Raw genomic sequence first — 27,225 nt, 5'->3', positions numbered from 1 at the left:
TTTACGACAATCGGTTAAGCCGTTTGGGAGTCCATAAATCATATACCAACTTTAATTTTTATTTATATATACTAGCTAACACCCATCGCGCGTTGCTGGGACTTTTAACGAAATAATTTTTTGATATATTATGTCAAATGCTGCTGTAGAATATTAAGGGTCGCGAAACATTTGACTGGCACTTCGTCGTGATTTCACTCAAGTCGCACATCTTCACTTTTCGAACCATCTAGGGTAACGTCGAGCAGTCTCGGACTCGATGTAGCCAATCTACAGGACGATGAACAAGTCGGACATCGTTCTGTAGCATCATCGAGCCCGAAACAGATCGATTTATCCAGTTATTACTGAAATTTTAATACGAGGGCTATTCAAAATTTCCTAAGATTATGCTTCTCTGAGGCTTGCGGACGCTTTCAGAGTTTGAAAATTCCCGGAATATTTTTGGGTTCATCGTTTTTTTTCCTGACTGTAGACACTTTGGCTTAGCTCCCAAGAAAGGCATTCGGAATGTAAGAATAGAAAAAAAAGCAAATTCATCTACAATAGTTCAATCAATCTTAGTGTACTGATCAATTTCTTCTATTAGAAACGTTCAATATTATACTTTCTAATATTTTAAATCTGTCGATATATTACCATCTCAATATATAATCTGCGAGAAGTGATTCCAATTTATGTGTTCTTATATTACGCATACGATGATATATTATTGTGAATTTCTATATTTTTTCGCTCGCTTAAATTTATACTCGTGTTCAAACTAGTCTCACTTATTCCAATGCGGTAAATGCAATTCGATTTCTGTTTTGACTCCATCCCAAATAATTTGCAATCTCGCCAATATATGTACACTTCTCGACAAAAGAACCTATTTTTTCGGGGTAGAAGCATGGTGTGCACTTTCCTGCTTATGTGTTCTATTTGCACGGATTGCACATTTTATTGCAAAAAATTAACTTCTAGCACACTTATTTACACAATTGTTTATATCACCTATGTGTTAATGCTACAAACTGTGTATACTTTTTGTAAATAATATTTGTGAAAATTAGGCGATTAAACACATTTAAGGAGTCAGGTTGACACTGAGTGTATGCTTTCTAATAACTAAAGCGCCTAGAAGGCGTGTATTCAAAATTCTATTTGGTTGATTATAACATATTCCCATTTGAGTGCTCCTCTATAATATATGTAGTTTGACTACTGATGAACTTGAGAATTTTGTCCTACATTTCTCCTCGAACATATAAATGAACTGTCATTGATCTTGTCGTGTTAGCGCATTGTGATAGTTTATTGTTTCGTTTTCTAGCATGTGATTCTTATTATAATACTGGATATTTGCAGTAACACACAGCTTGTAAAATTTAGCGGAATCGTAAGGTATCACTAAACCGATATTCTATTCACCACGCATCACTAACACATCAACATATGTGAATGTGTTGGTGTGGTACTATTTTCCAGCCAAGAGGACACTCTGGGAAGGGAAACCAAGAAGCTTGTTTGTAGCTAATATATGTATATCATATCTCATTTTTATCTACAATTTTTTCTCTTAAAATTATATAAAATTGTTACAAAGGTTAATGTTACCTTTTTCCGGGATTCATGCAAAACATGTTGATATATAAGTTTAAATTAGCTTACCTTGTAAAAAACTGCACACGATGTTTCTCCCGATCTGTGTCGGTATGGTTAGTTGTAACATAAAACATACAATTTAAACTAACACACAGCTGTCTTAAACACTTATTTCAGCAATGTTGCCATTCCGGCATATTTGCTGTGACTAGGCGCTTGATATGACGAAGAAGACTGCGAAGATGTGGAAGCAAGATGTAGCGAAGACTTACCTCGACCGCCGCCAGCACCACCCGCACTGCTGCCAGCTCCGAAACCACCTTTTGTGGTCTTCTTGTTGGCTATCCGATCCTGCAATTTGCGTAGCAGTTCCTCGATATCGTCCAGCGAGTACGTGTATGCTAGATTACAGAATTTTGCCGGCAGTCTGCTATCCGATAGAAATTTGATCGCATGCTTCAAACAATAAATGCGATCTTCGTCGTCCAACGTTTCATCTTCGCTAATTATTTTTACTCGAATTAACGACAGGTATAGGTTGGCGCGACAAATGTCGCATTCGAATTCCTCCAATGAGGCAGTCTTCTTCTTCGATTCAATCTTCTCCGATTTGTTGACACCGTGGTCCTGAAATTAAGGAGTAATATCGGGTTGCAATGGAAAATCTCATAACGATCGATGCCATTACCTTCAATGTTTGCCGCTGTAGCTTCTCCTTCTCGTAGATATCGCGAATCATTGGTAACACTTGTATCAGGGTGTCGTGATTGCTGCGTTGGTCGTTTGCAATGGAAAATACCAGCTGTTCCACAGAGAACATGGTCGGTTCACAGCTTTCTTGTATGTCCTACAATGAAAAACATAAATGTTTAGCGCAGATATTCGCTATTTGCCGTCATTTAATTTGAATGTCATTTAATTGATGTGCTTGTGCACAATCGTAATGTGTATCCAAATTGGTAGTGACTAGGCATTTGCATGATGAATGAAGAATTTGTAAGACCAAAAATAACCCGAGTCCGACTAATGAAGCTTAAACAAGAATTAACTTTTTTGTTTCATTTTTAGGCTACCAGGGTTTATGGCGGGGGCTTCTGTGTTCCATACATAATTAGCCAAAGGGACTAGACAATGGTGCCTTATATGAGCAATACAGATGATCGAGCGTTTCGGGCTCTCGATTGTCTCACCGATTAAACAACAAAAAAAAGTGGTTTGGTTTTATTGGGTCTTAGGAGTATGCTTCCTGAAGTCACAATTTTTGCTTGCCTTTTTGAGGGGTCACAACTTTCCTGAAGACATTAAGTTTCTAAAAATGTAAAGTTGATTCTCCCTGACGGGTTTGACGGTACTGCAAACATCATGAAGCATATTTGTGCAGTAGTTTTAAAGGACCTCTGACAGACAACTACTTTAAGATGGTTATTGCATAACGCCTCGATAGTGGTGCATCGAGAAGACCGAGCAGGCTTATGGGCCTTTTTATGCTGTTTTCTCATTCTCTGCTCCACTGGCCTGTGCACGCTGGCGTGGCCGACTGGCAGGTCGCCGTGCATAGCCTTTTTATGTGGGCTGTGTTCGAAAACATTTTTTAAAAGTTTGATGGCAACGTTTGTGGATACGGCTCACAGCGGGGGTCATTGTGGGTCAATTTACGGTCATCGTGCACTGGCCAATTAATAAAAAATGTAAAAGTAGAAGCCTATTGGTGGTTGTGTTGTAATAATGATTATAGTTTTTAGTAGTAGTGTACAATTGTTCTGTGTTATTCGTATGTCTACCTGTGTATGTGTTCGTCTGAGTATCTGTGAAAGCTGTGTCGGGGACTGGATGCAGAACTGACGTTTATGATAGAATAGTGTGCATTCCTTCCTAGGATTCGTTGATCACTTTTTACCGGTGTTCAATTCGTGCATTCAATTCATTCGGAAAGATTGGATTGGATAAATTAAGGTACGATTCATTTACCGATGCACGTAAATCATCCATTCCCGGTCAGCATAGCGTGAACAAATTCTAACAGTATGCAATTGTCGTTCGTGGGAAATAAATATCATCTGTTTGCACTTAGACGATTTCAGGTAGTTTGATTGCATGTTACATGTGTCCTTTCATTCTACTTCATTAGTCTGTTTTTGTTGTACTTCTAGTAGTTTAATTTTCCACTACTCATGTGTGCCAAACTACTTAATTTTTTTTATTCAACACGTTCCATGCCCACAAAAAATCGAAATTATGCACGTGAAGTCACATTTACGAGTCAAGTCAAACACGTTAACATACAAATGCTTGAATCCATTGCGATCTTCCACACAACCTACATCCGCGATCTCGCAAACATGATAGCATCCCGGTGATAGGGTGAACGTCTCAGTACTTAAAAATTTTCAAACGCGGTCTCAAGTGTGAACCTTCAATTGAACCAATTAAAAAAACGAAAGCTCTCATTTCCACTAGACAACACGTTCCATGGCAACATACCCGGGAACTCTAGTGATATGGAAAAACTCACTTTCTTCTAGTAGACGCGCCGGTAAAATTTAAGTATGAAAGAGCAAAATATTTACTTTCAAATGTTCAATATTATCTTATTCAACACCGAAAATTGAACTCGATTTGAAACAAGGTGACAAAATTGATTTGCAAAACGCAGCGTTCGTTCTAAATTTTCATGACTTGTTACAAATAGACTCCGCCTTGGGGCATTTTTGGTGATGAAACAGTTGAGAGTATGTTCACCGCTGCTAAATTATTACACGTGATTTATTTTTATTAGCTGTTAACAATTTTTCACAAAAAATATGTTGCTTGGGAAGGGATCAATCATAAATTACGTAACACTTTTAGGGAGGAAGGGGTACGACAAAATGTGACATTTTGTGGCATATTAGGGAGGAGTAAGATAGAACATTACGTAACATGTGTTTACTGAAGATTTTTTTTTTCAAGAATTTGTTGTGTTATAGGGAGGGGGTGTCTAAAGAAATTATATGACAATTTGATACATGGGAATAGGGAAATGTCAATTTTGAACAATTTTTGCGTCACGTAATTTTTGAATGATTCCTGCTTATAGGAGACATTGGAGGTCGATGATTCCCATTAGAAGGTATTAGGGCTGTGGCGGCGATCGTGATTCGTGACACTGTTGGTGTGAAGCAAACCTGTCGCATTGATTAACACGCTAATGACTATCCAGTTATCCACTTAAAAACCCAGAGGGAAGTAAGCTAACCCCAATTCAGCATTCCTTCATTCCATGGAAATGTACATAAAAAGAATAATTGGCCTCGTCAAGCTTCCTAACTTAAGCCTAAATATATTTTAATTAAAAAAGAACATGCTTACCCGAAAATCTTCCTTAGCCGTATCGAGCCATGAGCTAGACGCAAAGTATACACTCTCGGACACTGCGTACCCGGAACACAGGCTGGATGTGTAGGCCCTCGGGAATACCACCACGAATTGGCCGGGTTGCTGTTCGGTGCGGCACAAGGAAACGTTACGGTCGGTTAGCATGTGCGGCGGGACCATCGCAGTGTCGCACGGAAGCCAAATTGTCTTGTTCTGACAGTGTGTTGGGACCAGCGCCGTGAGCGCAGCTCGGAAGTTGGAGTTCTGATCGTCTGGTACACCGTACCAAATTTTGCTAGCACCAGTGTGAAGATATTCGATCCAGGGCAGACCATGCGGATCGCGGTACCAGCAACAGGCGCTGAAAAGCATTCCCACGTGAAGGGTAGGGATGGTGATTCCCATGACAGGACCAAGTGAGCGAAGAATGGAACTGCTGTTGTTAGTGAGGACCTTCAAATTCCAGGGGTGTTTAGCGCACGATGAACCTTTGACCCTTGGAGCAGGGAAACCAAATCCGTACGCACTGGAGTCAATAGATCCAGAGTGAACGCACACATGACTGTCCCGAACAGCCACATGTCGCCAGTACTCGCTTTCGATTTCAGCCACCATCGGTTCTGTATTTTTGAACCAAAGTGACATGGTATTCCGGGCAATTCTAAAGAACTGATTCAGCGGCATATTTCTTCCCTTCATAATGCATTCCATTGAGTATTCGTCATCTTCTTCTTCTTCGTTTGACTCTTCCTCATCATCGTCCGAATCTTCGCTATTTCTCGTTTCCGAGCTGACACATTTGTCCGCATTGCGACGGGCTTTCGCTTCCCTTTTGGCCCAATCTGCTTCTACTTCATCGAATAGCTTTTGTCTTTCAGCGGGCGACAAAGTATCATAGGGAAGCAAATATTTGCAGTAGATGTCGTCCAATTTCGAGACACGATCATGCGCTGCTTTAGGAATGCACATATCTTCAGCCACCCGGGCCCATTTTTTCTTTTCGATTACTTCCTTCAACCCACCAAGCTCCTGAACAGTGTGATACAGTCTTGGCAGGTCTACTTCCATTCCACCGATCAACGGTGGACTTTGTAGATTGATACTTTGTGTCGCCAAATATTTTTTTATCGCAGCATATTCCTTAGCACTTGGCCCCCATCGGTGGAGCATTTTGTGAACGTACTGATTGTAGGCCATAAATCTCATGTCGTCTGTGATGCGACATTCCGGTTTAAAGCTGGTCGGCGGAATAATCCGACAGATTCCGAAGCGAGCCGCCACGGGTGCAATTCGTTCGATATACTCTATTGGATCGTGAAATTCTTTATCGTTTGGCTTAAACACGGGTGCTTCCACCATCTGGGCCGGGTCGTCCCGTCGCGGAAACGCCGTGTTATTATCAGGTTGAACTTGTGTGTCTAGTTTTGCCTTGGCCTTGTTTGGTTTCGATCGCTGCGATGAACTAAGCGAAGAGTTTGAGTTAATGCGCGGGAGACTCACTCGGGTATCTTCTGGAGCGGAAGATGGGGTAGGCGTGGCTACCGGCGGAGGCGCAGCAGGAGATTTGTCAATTGTTGAGACAGAATCACTTGATTTGAATCGGGGCTGAACGGTTCCCACGGGAACCATTTTGGAAATTCCATCCTTACTCATGCTCGGACCTGCTGCCATTAGGCTTTTCACTAGCTCTTGTACGTTCATTGATTCCGGGATGGGCGTTGTGTTAGAACCCATTTGGGCCTTGGTTACTAATTTGGCATGCATAATTACTCTCTGGTTAGGACCCTCGGGACCTTCAGTTCCTAGTTTCACCGCAACACCTTGAATCAGCTGATCAGTTTTGCCGCTTCCAGCAGTGTTGGGTCCTTGCAATGGAATGTAGAATGTGTGACCTTCGTCTTCGGAATCTTCAGCATTTTGTTTTTTCTCATCGGGCTTCTTCGGTTCATTCACATCATTACTCTTCTGTTCGTCAACTGGTACAGCAATGGCAGTCGATTTTGCGCATTCTTCTGGACTAAACGTTAAACTTACCGCTGGCTGAACTCCTGCCTTTGGCGGTGTGCTTAAATTGACAGGTTTCTGGAATGTTGCACTAGATCCAGCCTTTTCATCAGAAATTATTTCCTGTTTTTTATTTGTGCTGTTAACTGGAGCCTGCGGTTCGTCCCTCACAGAAGAATTACAGGACTCCCGTCGACTGTGACGTCGGAAGGGAGTTGCCAGTGGTACAAAACTGTCTTCGTTATCAAACGAATATACACTGGGTTCGTTTTCAGGTGAGAAAGCCCCGAATTTGTTAGATGCTGTGGCACTCACTGACGTTCTTTGCGACTTTAAGGCCTCTTGCTTGTAGACGGGTGTTCTGCCCTGTTTATAGATTGGCTTACGATCTGTAGTAGACGTCACCGGTGTCGTAGTCGTAGTTGGTGTTGGTACGGTGGTGGTGGACGCAACTGTTGTGATAATCATGGTATCCGCTTTAGACTTTCTTGTTTCTTTCTTAACTTCTTTTTTCACTGGCGAAGGCGTTCGAATTTTGGCGGGGGCTTTTGCTTTTGCCTCTTCTTTCACTTCTTCTTTGGGAGGTTTCTTTTCTGAAGCCTTGGGTAGCTCTGGTGCAGACTCGAGCTCCTTCTCCGGTTTTACAGTCACAGGTTTCGCTTTGAGTGTAGGTCCTCGAGAGTTACTGCCACTAGGCTGTGGCGTAGGAGGTTTGACTTCTTCCTCTTTTTTAGGTTGTATCACTGGTGGGGCAGCAGGTTGTTCAATCACAGGCTCCGGTTTATTCTCGATAAACTTTTCCCAAGCAACTGCCGGAGGAGTAGGGGTTGGAGTTTTCGGTGTGTCCAAAATCTTTAAATCAGCCTCAAGGTCATCGGGGACTGGAGACCACGAGGTTTCATCAATCCACTTTTGAATCTGCTCGTGTGTCATGTTGACTTTCGTTTTCCGTCGGTCTCGTGGCGATAGATGCCCACCCAGCAACGATTCCGTTAGTACAGGTGGTCCCAAAGGGGGTTTGTGAACAGAACCACACTTTCCTAGTGTGCACTTTGTGTCCAATGGACCAGAACTTTGTGCCAAACTTACACTAGCAATTCCAAATATTTTTTCAGATTCTTCTTTACTCGGTAGAAGATTTCCCAGTAGGGAATTTGATTTCGGAGCAACTGGTGACGTAGGAGAGGTTTGCTCGAAACCCTTTAGGAAATCAGATTCGTCCATATTGAAATCATTCTTAACGTTCCGGTTGAAGGGTATTTCCGGCTGTATGGCTGCTGGGGTTGGCTTGTCGACAGCGGTCTCTTGTGATGCATTGGTAATTGGTTTAATTGCGCGAATAAACGGTTGCTGCTGTGATGCGACTATAGATTGTTTCGTTGGCGAAAAACTTATATCTGCTGCCGTTGATTGGAATGTATTGTCATGGGACTTGTTGACACGGGTTGAATTAAGATCATCTGTTGCTGGTGATTTGACCACTTCAGGACTAAGCAGTTGTGGTGGAAGACTTAGCATTTGGGGTGTAGACACTTTGGGACTTGAAGTTTTGGAAGGAGTAGGCAATTTGGGAGGTGTTTTCACTGGCGTTGTCGATTTGAGAGCTGGAGTTGAAAGTCGTTCAACTGTCGCTGGTGATGGAACGCTTGGTTTAGGAGGTTCGACAGGTATTTCCTCCGGTTGAACCACTACAGCAGGTTCAACTATAACTTCTTTAACAGGTGACGATTTCACTGTAGTTTTCTTAGGTGTAGAAGACTTTTTACCCTTTTCTTTAAGTTTCTGTCTGATCTGTTGTTTCTTTCGCTGGAATTTAGTGGCTAACGGTTCCTCATCAGAATCACTGAAACTCTTTTCCAATGGTTTGGATTCCTCATCTGCCGGAGGTTTGACATCTTTAACCACAGTTTTGGATTCCTTTACCTTCGACATGACCTCTTCTGCTGCATCTTTCTTTTTTCGACCTTTCTTCGTTGGAGTTACTTTTTCTTCCTTCTTTGCAACATTAGCTTTCAACTCATTTTCCATTTTCTCAAGCTTTCTTACATTAGGCAACTCTAAGCTATCCAATGATGAGGCATCATCATCTGATTTATCGTCGTGGTTTAATCTACGACCGATCAATTCCATATACAACGTTGCCGCTTCTTTAGTTTTACGACTGGGACGAGAAATAATCTCTGTCGTAGGTTCGGGTGTCTTTTTCAACTTTTTTTCTTCTACCTCAGGTGGATCCGGAATTGGACTCGAATCAACCTTCTTTTTTCTTGCTCCACCTTTCTTCGGGGGAGTTTTCGACGAACGCTCCAATACTGATTGATTCTCCGGTTTGTTATCAGGAATCGGCATGGTTTCTATTTTTGAAACTGTTTCGACGACCGGAACGGGAGTGCTTTCTTCAAGAGGAACAGGTGGTGGAGGAGGGGGAGCAGGTGATTCTTTCTTTTTTCGACTACGAGGGGTCTTCTTCTGAGCTGGCGGTGTTTCTATAACTGGAGCTTCCGATTTCTTAGAGCTAACATCTGACTTTCGACTGACCGATTCCGATCGACGAGTTTTCTTTTCGGGGACCTCTTCTACAGCTTTTTCGGGAAGTGGGTCAGATTTACGGCCCTTTCGAGTTTTTGAAACTCTTGCATTTTGCTTCTTTTTCCCTATTGCTCGTTTCAGTAAGGGCTCATCATCGTCGGACGAGAAGTCACGTACTACCGGTTCTAGTACTTCTTTTGGCGGAGGAGGAGTTGGCGATTTCACTGGTGATGCTGGTCGCTGCGGAGGACTTCTTAACACAGAAAGTCTCGTGGTTCGTTTTTCGTTGTCTACAACTTCAACAGGTTTCTTTTTTCCACCCTTCGCTTTTCCTTTAGGCATCTCAGCAGGTGAATCCTTTTTAGGTGATTCTTCTATGGCGAGTTCATCACTATTTGCTTCAGTATTTTTCATTTCGACGTCATTTTTGTTGAGAACTACCTTAATATCAATCAATTCCTGTATTTCCTCTTTCTTCGTGCTTTTAGCAATTTTCTTTACACTTTTCTTTTCGACAGACTTCTTTTTCGTCGATAATATTTTCTCTTTCTTACCATTATCCTTTTTAGAATCAATTACAGGTTTTTTTGAGTTATTTTTTTCGTCCTCATCATCTTTAGCGTCTTGTTCTGGTTCGGACCGACCTTTAACATTACTTGCCCTTGTTTGTTTGCTGTAGGCCGTAACTCTTAGTTTAGCCATTCTCTGTTCGTGATATTTCTTCCGCAAAGCCTGAACGGTCTGTACCCTGCGATTATCTGGATGCTGTTCAGCTCGTTTCCTAACTGCGAAGGGCATGAAAGCGGGTTTGTCTGGCACAATGTCAGACTTTTTCACGTCTTTCTCGTCTTCTTTAGTGACAGTCGGAGGAGGATCACCTACTTTCTTCGGCGGTGACAGAAGTTCCTCCTTTTTCGAGGAACATGCAGGAGTTTGTTGCAACACACTACCACCACTTACCGTAGCCGAAGACGATGGTATCTGTCTACTCCCCGATGCCGCGGCAGTTTGTTGTTGTGCGGTCGTGTTGAAGAAGTCCAAACTCGGCGGCAGCACTGGCGTTCCACGGAAGCAAAGGAATGTAAGAAAATCTTCCGTATTAGGCCGCATGTTAGGCAGCAACTCCGGAATCGGATCGGTATCGGTAGCATTTTGTGATCGGTTCTGGGCATCTTTCTGAGGATTTGGTGGATTGGTAGTAAAACTCAAATATGCCGAGGAGGATGCAGAACCCTGTCCCTGAGCAAACTTGCGCTGGGCTTGTACTTTGGGTCTGGGGAAGAGAGATAGAAAGTATGAGAGTAGAAAATTAATATGTATGTAATGAAACAAACAGGGGCGGATCCAGAAAATTGTGCAATTCATAATATGTAATAATCTCATTTAATGAAAATAAGTTTTGTTAGTCAAATTTGGTTTGGGACGATTTTGAGTTTGAAACTAATATAAACTTGAAACTAGTTTAAAATTTCTGAACAAGAAAAAAATTCGGAGGGGATCCAGACCCCCAGGACACTCCACCTGGATCCGCCACTGAAAACAAACGTAAATTGTGAGTGATTGATCAAAATTAAACTTGAATGAACTCAAGACTCGATGTTGTTATTGTTTTTTTTTTATAATTCGTTTATTTGACACGGCTCAATGCGTTAGCTCATCAGCTTAAAATGAGCTTCTTTTCTTGCGGGACATCACGCTTGACTAAGGGTTTGCTCAGGAACACAAATTGTGTCTCCGTTTTTTGGAGCTAGCGTCAATCCGGCGCTAACTTAGTCCGTTAACTAAGTTAGTATCGGATTCTGATGAGACGAAGTCGAAACGCAAATTCAATAACTACTTTAGCTGAGAGGAGCCGTGGGTCTTTTATATATTTACAAGCTGTATAAAAATACAATTTCATTTATGCATTGTAACTGTTTGTTTTAGTCCGTTAGGCACATGCAAGGGCAGAAGCAGGAGCACACTGAGCAGAGGCGACGCGTGGTTCCATCGTCAACCTGTTCAATATACCACGAAAAGAGCCTAAAAAAATGACATTTCTGCGTGAACTTGAAAGAAAACGAAATTCAATTCATGCCCGCTGCGATGAATGAAATGTTTGGTTCGTTTCCCTCGTCATTCGTTCTCCCGACGCAGGTTCGGACGTGTTCGGTTTCAGAAGCAAAGTGAATTTTGTTTTTATACTGGTTTTGAGCGGGATTATTGAACAAAAAAGACGTTTCTCGGGTTTGTTCGAGGTCCGACAAAATGGTCCATCCAACGTCTAACGAATAGGACCAATGAAAGATCTTCGTCGACAGGTTTTTTCTGGACCAAGAGCTGAGAAAAACAAATTTGTTGTCAAAACCCACCGGTCAAACGTCTTGTAGAATACTTAAAAGAGCCATAAGTATATAATATATCTGAGAAGCGAACAATCTAAGATTTCTGAACTGAAATTTAAGCAAAACAATAATGCATATAAGGATCATTGAACCAAGTTAAAAATAATCGAAGCTTTTTTGGGCGGCTGAAAAAGAACCTGACACGACTCGTAAAAAATTTTCATTCAAGAATCCATGGTATTCATTCAGTTGAGTATCGTACAATAATATTCAATCCACTAATTAACTAGGTAAATATTTTCAAATGTTGGTAAAGCATGTAAAATAATAGGGTAACCCGGGGCTATTCGGGCCTATCTACCGACCTTTTTTTAACGGGCTGATAGGACTGCAGCTTATAGCTTGAGGGATCTCGGTCCGTCCCGCGAGACAAAATTTGCAAAATCGGAAGGATTAGCGACTGTCCGCCAATTAAACACCGGTCCTCGGGAGGAGGACTAAATTTTGCGCCTGTTTGTCTCGAAGTGTGTAACGTCAAGTTCTCTATTTTGTCTGGTCCAATGTATCCTGCTCCTAACAACGCGTGCTAAGTCGTCAGTGATGCAATTAAAACTTCGCATTGATTCCGCTTCTATTTTCTTCCTGATCTCCTCATGGGTCCCCTATGTCAGAAGCGGATCAATCGACTGTTAAGTAAATTAGAGATCGCAGTCAGCCGTGATGTCCGCGAATTTCATACATACATACAAACTATTTGGCGCAAGTTCAGAGCGTGTAACGTCGTGTCATCTAGTCTGTCATCCTATGGAAAATCATCCTACCATCGCCTTGGGGCCAACGTCATATTGGCAAATTTCGCATTGAATCCGCTTCTGTCTCTTCCTAATATCCTTTTTGTCTCCTAGGTCCGAAGCAGATCAATCGACTATTAATTGAAACGGTAAACATACTAGCAGTATTAGTCCTTACTCGCGAATACTTTTCCTTCAACTGTGCTGTTTTTTCTCTATCTTATAACATAACTCGATTATCCCTGTTCTAGTCAATATACATATTCATTACATTATGGACCAGGCAAACCCTTAATTTTTCTATTATTATTATCCTGAGTAGTTATACCAGTGAAGGTATTTTAGGATTTCGCAAAAAGAATCTCTGCCAATAAAGGCGTAATAAATATTTATCCACTATTAACTATAAAGTTTGCTCGAACCAAATGTCGGCCTGGTTCGACTCGAATAGACCACGCCGACCCGAAAGGGTTGCTTATCATTTCTGGGAGCCGGTGTGCTTGGTCGAGTTTAGTAATCATAAGAACAAGTCCTGAATAATTAACTATCTCTTAGGTGCCAGTCCTGCACTCCTTTCCTGAACTAGCCTCATACTCACGATCAAAAGAGTCGACAACTAGAGGGATCCACATGTCCCCCACCCAAGCGAATTGATCAACTTGCAAGTAGGAGCACATATCTACCAACCAGCCAAGAAGACTTCCGAATCAATGAGAATGGACCATGCCAGTCGAAGGCCACAGGCCCAGCGCCATCTCGTACAGTGTCATTGTCATTTCTCAAGATGAGAACCTACAAAGCCTAACTGTTCGTATGTTCTAGTCCGTATAGATTTTGGTTTGCTGAAACGGAACAAGAAAAGCAAAACAATTATGATTAGTATCGTAGCTATAATAAATAAATCAACGATTTCTCCTCTGTTGTCGGTTTCCCTGTTCGCAGTCCTCCCTCCTGTTCCTGATCTGTTTGGGCCACTGGCTTTCCGTTTCCTTGGCCGTCCCGCTCTCCCGCACACATTGTAGCAGGAGGAACAAATGAAAAGACAAAACAAAACAAAATGAAAATAAATGGACGTCTGCTATCTGTGCCTAAATTGATGTTGCTTCTCAGTTTTGCACGACTCAGGGGACTTGGCCTTGATCCCAATGCTCTGTCACCGATGTTACGTGATATTCGTTATGGAATATTCTTTGTTTGGGGGCCATTCATAAACAATGTTGTACTTTTTTTTTTATCTCTGATCCGCTGATACGTCTAAAATTCATTTTTAGTTTTTATCTCGTTACGTGACGCTCTTCCCCTATTGTCAATATCCAACATCATTTATGAATGGTCCCCTGGTGATATATTTAGAGCAGACAAACCAATGAAAAATAGGATTGACAGGATTTTAGTGCGCTCTTGGCGCCTTGTGTCACATCTTCATGTTTGTTATACATACTAAGAATACCAAAGCATGCGATGTGATGACGGAAGATTAGAGAAGCAACTCCTGCCCTATTCGGGCCTATCTACCGACCTGGGTAGATATGAAAGAATTTATCGGTCAAATCGGTGAGAAAAACTGAAATTTGAAGTGAAAATTCGAACGCACAAATGAGAGTTTCCAAACATTTTCCTTTGGTCATCTGCACATTGGCAGAAAATTTGAAGTGTTGTTAGTAAACGATCAAAGTTTCGCGAGTGTTTTTGCAGTGGTGTGTGAATAAAGTGCATTTGAAAAAGTGCAATGAAAATGAGAAGAAAAATAATCACTTGGGGTTTCGAAAAGAAACCCCAAGTGAAGAGGGGTGATATTTTCGCACAAAATAGGAGCTACAGATGGCTTTCCGTCATAAACTCGGGTTGATTGTATAGGAAAATATTCTAGCTTCCTTAAGTAGCAGTTTCGTGGCACACCAGCAAGGTTAGTGTGTTGAAAAACGTATTTTTATATTTGCTCATGTCAGATACATGGTTAGGCAGGGGAGAGGAGTGTGTGTGGCGCAGCAGCTATGTTGTGGCTCGCATGTATAATGTCCTTAAGTAGCAAAAAAATTGTGTTAAAAAATAATTGTGGCAGTCACAGGTGTCGATTGGCGCATCATGTATTTTCTGTGCTGTGGCGTGGCAATCGTGTGCGCCGACGCAAGCCGCTGAACGGTGGTTGATGATGTTGGCGATCAGAATAGCACCGTACGCACATTTCGCACAACAGTGGTGAGTGTCTTGAAATGATGTGTTTTCGCGCAAACAAAAATCTCCAAAAATAGGTGCCTCAAGCCTTCCAAAATACATACCTGTTATTTTTTCACTTAATCACGATTTTGCGATTATGTTTTTTGTTTTGAGGATGGCAAAAAAATGAAACACAATACATTTCTAAAAAACCTCAGAATGAGATTCATCTGTCAAAATTAATGTTTCCGAATGGCGCCTCCGCAAATATGTCTTACGATTTTCTGGGAAATCGAGAGGGTCTGAATTACCCCCACGGTTTTAATAGCCACGGATTCTCCAAATTGCTGAATATGATGAATTTTCATTCAATAAATTCGAATATTTGTAACTCTGTCATTGGATACTTAGAAATCATGGTATGATATGAATTAACTTGAAATGTGGAATCTTATACACACAAAGAAATAAACGTCCTTCTATATAACAAAGATCAAAATATTTGTCAACCGGTTTAAACTCATCCCTCAATTCTATCAAATGGGACAGAATATTGAATGTTCCTCATGCAGTTCATTGAATCCAAAAAAAAAAAATGTTTTTCTCGTAAAATATCGTTGGCATAAGATATTTAACATCAACCCGTTCATTATTACAATAGAAACGTGACGAATGAATTTTTTTAAAGTCGCGTAAATAAAAAAACAAACAAACATTACAATAGAACACGAGATCATTTGAACAACCCCTGGTTTGAGTTGATGTCAACTTTACACTCTCGTAGATAAGTTTTCAACATGTAAATGAAAAGAGCAAAGAATTTCTTTGAGGCACGTGTAAGGACCCCTATATGGACATCGCACCAATGCACACTGGTTCAATATTTGACTTGAACCGGTGCAAAAGAAAATAGAAAAAGCCGTTGCCCATGACACTCACGCTGCTATTCCAGCCGTCACTCATGCAGCAGGTATATCCAGAGCATGCAATAAAAGTACGAAATGTGTGCATGCTGAACCAGTCATGGGAAAACAGTTTTTTTTTTTAAATTTACTCGCTTCGCTTGGTATGAGAGGTTGATTTATCGTTCGGATCAAATCGTCGAACTTTAAGGTTTGGCAAATATTACTTTCGCTTAAATTAATTTTTTGATGCTGCTGCTGTTAATTTTAACTGAAAATAGGTTTGGGGTCGTCAGATTTAGCTTACCTGTTCAATGAGCAGGTTGAACGTACCGACGTGTTGCCTCTGGCTATAACGCTGGTAGTTTCTGATTTTGACCATCTATACGGTGTCGTGAAGATTTTTAAATTGCGCTTTGAACAAGTAATAAATTATTAAAAAAAACAGTCAAAAAGTGTATTTATTCCGATGCTTTTTTGAAAACCAAACGCCAATACAAACAGTAAAAATACAGCAATATTCAGTAACGGAGATAAAGCAAGAAGGCGTCGAAGAAACAGGTTGAGCCGGTATATTGTACGTGTATATACAGTATGTTTCAGAGTCTGGGCTACAGAAGATGACGAATCAAGTGGTGCGTGGTGCATATTATATACAAATCATATTCACGAATGTGTTTTACCTCTGTCAAACGAAATACGAAAATCTTTGAATTTCACATGAAAATCCATTAAAAAGCATTGCATATGGTGTTTCAAATTAAATTCACCAATTCTTCTGCCAATGAAATCTATATACAAAACAAAGTAATATTCACGTGTAATTCATTTGGAAAATTTAGTCAATGGTATTTCTTATGATTTTGATGTACCTTTCACACCTTGTTTGCATGAATTTCATTTGAAACCCATATTTTCCACACTCGGCAACTGTGGCAATCGTGTGCATTTCATGTGTTTTTGGATTGAATTCCACATGATGTTAACGTGTTAAGTTTTTTCAGTGTGGAAGTTTAATTATGGCCAAATTTATTTATGATAAAGATTACGTGTAGTTAAAATAAACAGTAACAAAATTACAGGGATCGCAAAAAGGTCTGGGGTACGAATGTATCCCACAAAACCGTTCCAGGGTTAAAAGGTAGGAACATTTAGCATAATACCTATTGAGGGACAAGGAACATTTGGCATAATGAAAGTTTGGTATAATGGGCATAATACCGATTGGGGATTAAAGGGAGCGTCTGGTGTAAAGTGCTCAAACCGAAGACTATTTTGGTTCACAATTTTGAAGGAAAGGTGCCAATGGATCTGTTGTGTAATGTTAATATTCATTTATACATTCAATGTGTACGAAAAAATAATATTTTCAGTCACACAGAGCCACGCATACGAGCGTTCCAAAAGTAGACGTCCAACCATTTTCACGTCCAGGAGCGCCGCAGCGAACACGATAACTCTCGATAAAATTGTCTGATACGGGGAATGCAGTTAGTCGATAAACCGCAAAAAAATAGAAAAAGTTTGAGATTCGGAAAATGGCTTAATGAAACCCGAAAATCTAATTTTTTACTGTAAAATTCGCTCAATTTTCTTCAAAGAATAGGGAGAAATTTTTTTTTATTCAGTTTTCTGTGTTTCATCGACAGGCTACACATATTGTGTATTCACATAAAAAAAATCAAGTCAAATCGTTGATTAGTTTTTGAGTTATCGTGCTCGCTAATTTGAAAAATGCGATTTCGAGAAAAACGCTACTACAGGGTGTCCCACACCAAATTGTATCAGGGAAAAAACGCTGTAGAAAATGACACATTGGATATTTTCTCCTGAAAATTTGGGTAGAAGTAGTTTAGAGTGTATTGTTTACACTTTATTTTTATCACTGTCAGTTTTTCGAAAATTGTTGCCGATAGATTGAAATCAGCGTGTGTTATAACATATATGTGCGAGGAATGCATGACTGCTTAAAACAAAAAAAATCAGCGCAGCCACAGAAATTGCGGGAGATTATTCTAGAGGTTCAATACTAAAAAGTAAGCGGATAAAAGGGAAGTCGATTTTTACGCACTACACCAGACGCCCCCTTAAGCCACATGGGGTGCACACCCACCCCTCTTAGGGTGGCTCTAAACCGCAATTTCACGTTTTCAGATTTTCCTGCCTGATTATCTATTTGCGTTTTATTGGCCGATCAACAACGTCCAAGTAACGTGTAAAATAGATGTACCATAAAAATCAAATTGAAAATTGAATAAAAAAGATCATATCGCTGGGGTCGGTTTCCCACTCTACCCTATGCGATATCTCCTCTCTACCCTATGCGATATCTCCCCTTAAAGAGAAAAAAATAGGCAAAACCAATTTTTCTCCACTGGAGAAAAATATTTTTAAACAATATTTATCTACAGTGCTTTTTTTCCTTATTTATTAACAACTAAGAGTGAGTCAATTTTCGTTTTTTTTGTTTTAACGGCATTCAATTGGCAAAGGACTGGAAAATGAAGTATATTTTTCAATATTAATACTAAGAGCCATAGTACAGGAGAGCAAGGAGTTGAAGGAAAAAAGTTTTGAAAAGCGTGGAAAGGGTCATATGAGCAGGCTTAGAGTTTAACGGCGACTTAACCCTTTGTCTGCTACCGCAGGAGTCAGGATCCTTTGGCATTAGAAATGCGAATCACCTGAGACTGCGGCATGTCCGGATCTGCAGAGCTGTAAATAAATAAGTTATGAATTTTTCGAATTTGTCTCAGCAGAATCCGACACTAACTTAGTGATAGGACTAAGCTAGCACCGGATTCACACTGGGTCCAAAAATGAAAACAATGATTAGTTGTGTTTCTGAGCAAACCCCTAGTCAAGCGGAGTGTTGCCACATTGAAATCTGTATTTCACGCGAAAAAAATCTGTAAAACTGTATGCCGATGAAAAAAATCTGAACTGAAAATCTGTATTTGAAGTTTCACTAGAAGTTTTACAAAATAATTATTTTGACAAAGAAAGACTACGTGTTATAACCTTGTCCTGTCTGAACAAAAACAAAGCATAAAAGAATTTTTTTTTTCGAGAGTTGTCCTACTGGAGCTGTAGAGCTAGGTTCTCGGAAGGGCTCCCCGTCAAAATCACATACTACAATTTGCAGACGAGACAGGCAATGTCGCCCTCTAAAACACTGCATTAGGCCAATTGTAGCGGGCCGTGATTCTGAATGTGATATTCATTGTACGGTTCAGGTATGTGCGGGCGCAGCGACTCGCGATCGCGTGTATCATCGCGAAGGGCTCGAACATTTGTACGTTAACGTGCTCGATCGCGTGTGCGTTTGTATGTCGCGTGTGCTAACATGTATGTAACTTCGCGTGTATAAATTCTATTTCATAACCGTGTGCCTTCCGCATATTCGCGTATGTTCCAGAATGATCGCGCGCGGACCGTGAATCTGATACTTATTTTTTGTGTACGGTTCAGATTCCAGAAAAAAGTGGGTTCTTCCATATCATTAGAGTATCCAATCATGTCGACGTAGAACGCGTGGTCTAGTGGATATGAGCTTTATTTTTTTTTATTGGTCCAACTGAATGTATGGACCTAAATTGCTAGAATTAAGGCTAAAGATTTCCGGACGTGACCGATTCATGATCGCGCGCGTTCGCGTTTGAGACCGCGTTTGTAACTTCGTAAGTACTAAAACGTTCACACAATTGCCGGAGTGTTATCAAGTTTACGCGATCGCGGGCATAGGTGTGCGTAGATGATCGCGAAGGGCTTAAGCGTTCGTATGTTGACGTGTTTGTCGCGTGTGCTCACGTGTATGTGACTTCGCGTGTATAAATTCGATTTTGAAACCCTGCGGCCATTAATATATTCGCGGACCGTCATTCTGATCTTTAGTTTTCGGTGTACGGATCACATTCTGACAGGGAGAGAGTTACCCCATATCACTAGAGTTTCCGGTCATGTCGCCATGGAACGTTTTGTCTAGTGGATATGGGAGTTATTTTTCAATTTTATTATTTTTTTATTAACCCTTTCATGCCCAACTTTTTTCTAGTACATGTAGGGTCTCAAAATTATTTTTCCTTGAAAAAGGTGGGATCAAGAAACACGAAAAACCTTTTTTCATAAAGATGGTTGCTTCCGTCGCAGTGCTAGAAGCTGTTAAATTTTTACCTTGAAATGCTCAATACAATTCTCGTAGAATATTTACAATAGTCTAACTGCGTCGAAAACGTGGCCAAAGACAGTCTAAATTGATAAGTTTTACCAGTTTTCAATAATATTGCGACATAAAAAAGTTATATGAAAAAATCATTTTCCGTCGTCTACGTAAACTGTCCCTGGCAGCACTGCTCCATCGAAATACAATCAGACTAATTGCAATAGCTTCAGTTGTAGAGCTGATCATTGTAGCTGTTAACACTCAAATGAAAGGCAATAGTCACATTTACTAGCCTTACTTGTTTTGTGGGTAAATCTTGCCACAATCAAAAGTTATAGCTGTTTTAAAACGTTGTTGTCCACAAACAACATGGGCATGAATGGGTTAATTAACAAGGACCTAGATTGTTGGTACCGAGAATAGAGACTTCCGGACGATTCCGATTCATGATGGCGCGAGCGGGGGAGTTTGTAGGTTGACACTTGAGGTCGTGTTGGTAAGTTTATGAGTGCTGAGATTTTCACCTTATCACCGGGGTGTAATCATGTTTGCGAGTTCGTGGGCGTAGGTTGCTTTGAAAATCGCGAGGGGCTCTAACGTTTGTGCGCTGAGGTGATTTTGTAACGTGTGTTCTTGAATGACCGCGCAAACCGTGAGTCTGTTATTAAATTTTCGGTTAGCGGTTAGAATTCTGGCAGAGAGTGGGATCCCTTATATCGATAGGATTCCCGGTCATGTCGCCATAAGGCGTGTTGTCTAATAAGTATGAGCATATTGAGCGTATTTTCTTAATTGGTCCAGCTGAAGGCATGGACCTAGGCTTCTAGGATCAAGATAGACTTCCGGACGTGATCGATTCGTAACCGCGTGCGCGAGGGCATTTTTGTAGGTTCCCGCTTGAGACCGCGTTTGAGAATGCGTGAGTGTTAAGACGTTCACTATCACCATCTTTGCTGACCCAGCTGAAGGCGGGTGTAGAATGGTAGTATAGGACTCGAAAAGAAGAAATAAAGGACAATATATGAGAGGCGTAATAGATTAGATATGTACAAGATACAGCTGAATTTATGATCATCACATGATAGAAATACATTAGTACTTAAAACTCTACTAACACTTGAATAGCCAACCACCACACATAGCACATCCTTTCTCAATTATCTATTTGTTACTGGTTGATTGTCGGCTATGAGAGGGTAAATAGAGGAAAGGTATAGAACAGAAAAAAGGCTCGTATCAGCCCTCCCGGCCTCCTCGATACACCACTATCGAGGCGTATTGTAATCAACATCCTGAAGCGGACTTCTTATATAAATCAAAATTCTGAGTAGTCATAATGATTGGTGGATTATTAACATGAGAACTAATTAACCTCTAGTAGTAGAACTTGGTGCAAATAGAAACTAAAAAGAGCGAAGGTCCTTATATTTAGATAACTCTATTAAATCTATTGTGGCTTGATGATGTTTACAATATTGTCAACCCCATCAACCTGCGAGAGCGATAAAGAAATAGATATTACATGCATCTAAACTACTTTTGGGTGGTTGGTGATGTGGTTCACGTGGATTGGATTTCTTCAAAAACTACGTGTTTCAGTTTATTAAGTTGATCTAGTTGAGCATTAACTAGTGGCTGAACAGTATGTTTAAGAGAAGGTTCCATCCATAAGAGATTGTCATCTCTGTTTCTGAAAACAGCGAATCCGATTCGTTATAGACGAGTGTTACTCGCCATCTTCACGAGCCAGAGCGACAGAGCGATTTAAGAGATAAAAACACCCAGCTTCAGTCTGATCATCTCTTATAGATGACAGTCCATTGATCCGAATCGAATGACTCTATCACTATGCTCAAGATCAAATGAGTCCCCGAACAACACAACCAGTATGTTCCCCCATTTGAAAGTAGAAACATCCATATCAGCCGTCCGCCAAAACACTCGATCGAATGATTATTAGTCATGAGATTCAGAGATCAATGAATCAGCACTCGCTCGGATCTCCCACTCTTATCGACCAAGCAAGAGTACGCGCCCATCAGGCTCATCACCCAAGCCCAGGGCCAAAGCATAAAAGAAAATTACAACCAAATTGGAATTTGCAATCAGAGATACATGAAGAAGAGGTTTGGTTATCACGTCTACTTTTTTATGTTTTAAAGCCTAAGCAATTTATGAGAAAAATTCTCAAAGGGATCATCCATAAATGACGTAGCCTTATATCGGGGAGGGGGGAGTTTTGCATTTTGTGATGATGTGTGATGACGGGAGGTAGGGGGTCATGTCAGTCTACGTAGCTTTTTTAAAGGGGAATAACTAACATAGTTTGTTATTTTTTAATAAAAAAAAGGAGAGTTACCGTCATGCTACGTAGTTACCAGGGGGTATTTAGTGGTTTGTGACGAAATGCTACGACGGGGGAGGGGGGGGGGGGGGTGTTAAAAATTACTTAAAAAATGCTACATCATTTATGGATGGTCCCAAAGCTTCTCGTTTTAAATAATGATATGAAACAGATAAGACGATTTCGCCGGAGTTGCATAACAATGTGCACTCAGGGCACTGCGCGACTTCCGAAGGGTTAAACAGCACTATAATCAATTCTAATGAGAATTTACAACTACGGAAGTTTAATGTAATCTACTAGCAGCAACTCATGCAGCTTTTAATGCGAAACTTCTTAGCACATAAAGTTCCGTTGAAACATTATATAGCTTGCTATTTAGCGAGAAATAAAGTACATCAAAATGTTCTATTTAGGCACCTAATTCTATTTACATTACAATTTCACATTTGTTATTTAGAAAAGTCTGTAAAATCGACGAGAACATTTCAAATGGGCCCATATGGGGTGGGCGTAGCGTAGTTGGTAAATCGATTGCCTTGTATGCAGTGCACCTGGGTTCGAGTCCCGACCCCGCACATAGGGTTAGAAATTCTTCATAAGAGATTTTTCTAATCCGAAGAGGCGAATGACCTTAAGGTTAAAACCACCATAATCGAAATAAAAAAATGGGCCCATAAACAAAACGTAAACAATTCCGGTTAATACTTTCTTCAAATGGACACTAACAAAATTTAATACACACCTTAAATAAGCAAATTCTGAACCCTGGCTGGTGGCGAAGTAAGCAAAATAACTTGTTTTGTTTATGTTCCCTTTCTCTTCTCCTAAAAAATTAACAGTTCATATACAGTCTAAAGGGACCAGATGTTCTCAAGACGAATGCGGGACCTTACCTTTTCCAAATATTCGCACAACTTGTGTAAGATTGAGGAACTTTTCGTAAGGATTCATGATCTGAGTCATATTAGAAGTCGAAAAGGGCATTGTAACGATCAGGATAAATTGGCACATTTTTCACATTCCCCACGCAATTGGGAGATTTGGCAGCACGACTCAAAATGTTTGAGTGATTTGAACAATATGAATGTACAATATGGGTATTTTCGAATAAAAATCCGCATTTTGACAAATGCGGGACACTTTCCGGGACGTTTTACCATGCGGGTCAAGACCTCGAAATCCGGGACTGTCCCGCCTAATTCGGGACGTCTGGTCACTTTAATATACACCAAACAACACAACGGAAAAAAATGTTTATGGCCCTTTTCTCAATGAAAAAGACTAGTTGAAATGGGTGCAAGAACTTCCCAACACCGATAAAGGGATCAAAATAAACGTCACATAATCATTTGCTATGAACAAAAGGGTTCACCAGCATGCACTATAAGCTAACGACTCGCCTAAAAGGGATTACGGGAGAGGGCACAAAACCAGTGCGATGTTTCAAAAGGGATTAAAACATTTATCTGCAAAAATCAAGTCTAGTCTAGTCTACACATACACCGCCAATACATGTAGGGATCCTGGAAAATTGCAGACGTTCGCCTACAATTTTTCTTGTCAATATTAATGTTTGTAGTACATATGGTATGTGACATAATCATTAAAGCGGCCATGCTAACCGCGCAGCGTACAAAATGAAGCTGATCCAAAATTGTACGACAATTAAATTATTCATGCAATGAAGAATTTAATCAACGAACCATTTTGAACCTTGGAGAAGAAACGTGGACAACCGTACTGACCGTTTCAATTTAATGGGGGTTTGATAAATCGTTGGAAGTGACTTGGCTAAGGACCGATTTCTTCACCCTCGCTTAGAGCTTAAGCCAAGTTTAAACGTACTGGTGAACCTGGTTAAGAAGTTAAGCGAGGGTGACGAAATCGACCCTAAGAGGATTAACGTCACTCCTTTGGTTCCTGGGATGGGACAGAGATATTTAGCCCTGCCCTGGCTAATGAGCCTAGTTATAGCACCTTTACTCGCTTTCCAAAACATTTATCTGCAAAAATCGTTCAAAATACATTTTTTTAATGAATCTTGAATGTTATTCGGAAAAAAGGGTTAATTTAACACGGCATTGAGTTGTTTGATCCTTAAATCAACCTCATGTTCATAAATGGAAATATAATGTACGAGGTAATTTTTCAGGCGCCCTTTTCTCAGCATGAGCATATGGAGCATATTGTATATAATGCCTTATGAAATGTTGACTTCGAAATCTGCATTTTGAGCAAAAATCTGTGATTTGTATATACAGAATCTTGGTCGCAAAATTCTCAGAAAAATCTGTAAAATAAAGAATAATCTGTATATGTGGCAACACTCAAGCCTGATACCACGTAAGAAAAGGAGTTCTTATTAAATGGATGAGAACTAATGAAATCGAAGCTTGGTTCGGCTTAGCAAGCCAATGCAATATGCTATATTTCTCGCTAAGGAAAAAATAACCCCTTTCACTCTTGTAGATAAAAAATGTTTCTTTTTTAACTTTTTTCTTCTTAGGGAGATATATAGCAGAGTGCATAATATTAGGTCTGTTCCAGTACCAGGAGAAACTGGAAGTACTCCGGAGAAAATCGTTCCTGTACTCTCTTCTTCTCTTTTTTCTTCTTCTGGTAGCAAACCGGAGTAAAAAGGAGCAAAGATTTTTTGCTCCTGTTTACTCCGGAGTGACTTCCGTGTACTGGAACAAACCTATTATTGCATTGAAACTAGCGTCAATCTTGTGCCAGTTCAGTCTTGTCACTATGTTGCTGTCGGATTTCTAACTGATTTAAAACCGGAGTACGTATGAGCTGGAGAATACTAACTCTTTCGTTTTTGCCGGTTTGGCCTCAAAAAAGAAATAAGACTGATTACACTCAAGTGGACCAGTGAACTGCAGATGATTGCTTTTACAAATGTTGTTTACTGATTTGCAAACTACTATCGAATTCTACAGACATGGTTGCGTAAAAACATTAATGATTTTTTCAAGTAAAACATTTAGCAACTAATATCTTCCTACCAAATAAAGGTAATGTAATTTTATCTACTAAATGCAAATAATTACTCATTCGTACATTCAATAAAAAATATCGGGACAACCTTAATCTAGTTGTTAATCATTTAAAATAATCGATAATAAATCAGCTAGCCACATAAAACCATTGTCCCTCGGAATAGCCAACACCAACCTCTTGGGAATTTCCGGTGGCGAAAGATCCCTCTCCGGACTTTCTCTAGCAGAGGCCAAGTTTGAAGCCGATACTGCTGCACTACCTCCTCCACGGGTCGCACTTCCAGAGGACGTAGCACCGAGTGCATTGTTGTTATTGTTAGCACTGTTCGAACTACTGGCACCGACAGCCACTGCGGAACCAACTTTCCTTCGCCGCTTACCATCCTTCGATACAACCATTTTGATTTTTTCTCCTTCACGGCAGGCAGAAAATCGCTTGTCAGCAGCCTGAGGAACTTTTTCGATTTTCAATATAATCACTGAAACAGGACACTAGCGGCACAAAACTAGCGTCAATCGCTTCTAGCCCTAATCGACAACATTTTGCTGCTAGTTTAGCGGATAGATATAAATTATTGACTGGTTAAATCACGCAATTTTGATCTGACAAAATTTTCTCGCTGCTACGCGTAAGAAAATTTTTTTTATTTGCACTATCGAACACAAGGAAGTGAGACCAGAGATGCCAGGTACTTTTTTCAAATGTCTGCAACAATAATTTTAAAAGTCTGGGAAGAACAAAAAATGTCAGGAAAGCTAGTGTAACCAAAAGCCTTTATATTCAAAAATCTGCAAATATCTGCAACAAAACTTAAACATCTGCAAATATCTGCAACCAAACTAGAAAATCTGCAAATATCTGCGTCACCCAAAAAATCTGCAGCTTAAATTAAAAGTCTGCGAATTTGCAGACTTGTCTGCAAATCTGGCATCTCTGAGTGAGACTGAAAGCAAACCATGCTACCGTCCCTTTCTCGCTGATGAGCTTCGTATCATACTGCACTTTTTTATTCGCCAGCTCGCAAACCGACTGTCACTTTGAAAAGCGATGACGCCATTAATTTCAGGGTTGCTCATTTGCGATTCACCAAGGTGATCGAAAAGGTGGGATTTTAATGGAACATTGAGCTGCCAGATAAATAATTTTGTTGAAAAGTTTCTCAATTTGGTAATTTTCGCACCGTAAAAGATTGATTTTCATGAAGGTGTAACACACGGCGTGGAAAAAAGTGCTTTTTTCGATTACCATACAATTGTTCGTTCCCCCTTAAGGCATTTGAATATTTGGCGATTATTTACACTATGATACTAGAAGTTCCTACTTCATGTTTATTTAATTGTGAAACAAACCAAAAACGACAGCTGCCATGGTCTATGTAATATCATGCCTTGTGTTCAGGGGCGGATCCAAAAAAAAAATTCGGTGGGGTCTGAGATTTCTGTTTTAAAATGAAAATACGTAGCAACCTTACCAAACAAACATTAGGAGCTGGACTATAAGACGACTTGCTGATTAAAGCAGATTAAAGGCTATTTAAGCTGAATAATACTTTCGCTGAACTATTTAAACATTAACAGTTTATTCAGCCTATTTAAACTTCAGTATTCGTCAGTTCAAATTAGGCTGATCCATACTACTAACAAATGTAGTAGAGGCAATATTAATGCTTTTATTCAACCATCTTAATTCGACTTAATTACGAGTTGAATAAATGATGCTGTTACCAATACTATTACCTTTAATCACTAAGCTGCACTACATGTCTTCAAAAAGTTGTTTCTACCTATACATTTGCCCTTATACTACCTTTGACTTTTAACTGAATTATGTGTTTAACAAAGGTAATTGTACCTGCTTCAAAAATTGACACGAGTAGCGAACCATGACCATGGGTTCAAGTCGCAATACACGCACATTATTTTTTTTTACTTTTAAGTGATATATTGTGACGTCCCACTAATTAAATTATACCGTGCTATATAAAGTTCGACTGTACTCAATCGAACTTTATTCGCACAGCACACCGGTGACCAACTCGAGCGGTCGATCACCGAGGTCTATT

At 40.2% G+C, this 27,225-nt stretch overlaps 1 protein-coding gene across 1 annotated transcript; it reads right to left on the bottom strand.

The window, feature by feature from the left end:
• Positions 1–535: 535 nt before the first annotated feature.
• On the bottom strand, positions 536–25,820 carry LOC131694208 (titin). Its single transcript, XM_058982710.1, has 4 exons — positions 25,338–25,820; positions 4,936–10,747; positions 2,276–2,434; positions 536–2,214 (listed from the first exon to the last, which is right to left on the bottom strand). Exons 1-4 carry the CDS (start codon positions 25,559–25,561, stop codon positions 1,756–1,758), a joined length of 6,654 nt encoding a protein of 2,217 aa, XP_058838693.1. The 5' UTR covers positions 25,562–25,820; the 3' UTR covers positions 536–1,755.
• Positions 25,821–27,225: the final 1,405 nt, after the last annotated feature.

This window comes from Topomyia yanbarensis, chromosome 3 (genome assembly GCF_030247195.1).
Source record: "Topomyia yanbarensis strain Yona2022 chromosome 3, ASM3024719v1, whole genome shotgun sequence".
Lineage (NCBI taxonomy): Eukaryota > Metazoa > Arthropoda > Insecta > Diptera > Culicidae > Topomyia > Topomyia yanbarensis.
Note: the sequence above shows the minus strand (reverse complement) of the source record. Positions and strands in the feature narration are given on the sequence as shown.

Bases quoted from the DNA above. Each gene is read 5' to 3' on its own strand.
- LOC131694208 (XM_058982710.1), bottom strand. From the start codon at position 25,561: ATGGTTGTATCGAAGGATGGTAAGCGGCGAAGGAAAGTTGGTTCCGCA. The intron at 10,748-25,337 runs GTTGGTGTTGGC...TCTCTTCCCCAG, and splicing joins CCACCGGAAATTCCCAAGAG to ACCCAAAGTACAAGCCCAGC. The intron at 2,435-4,935 runs GTAAGCATGTTC...TTTTCATTGTAG, and splicing joins CGGCTAAGGAAGATTTTCGG to GACATACAAGAAAGCTGTGA.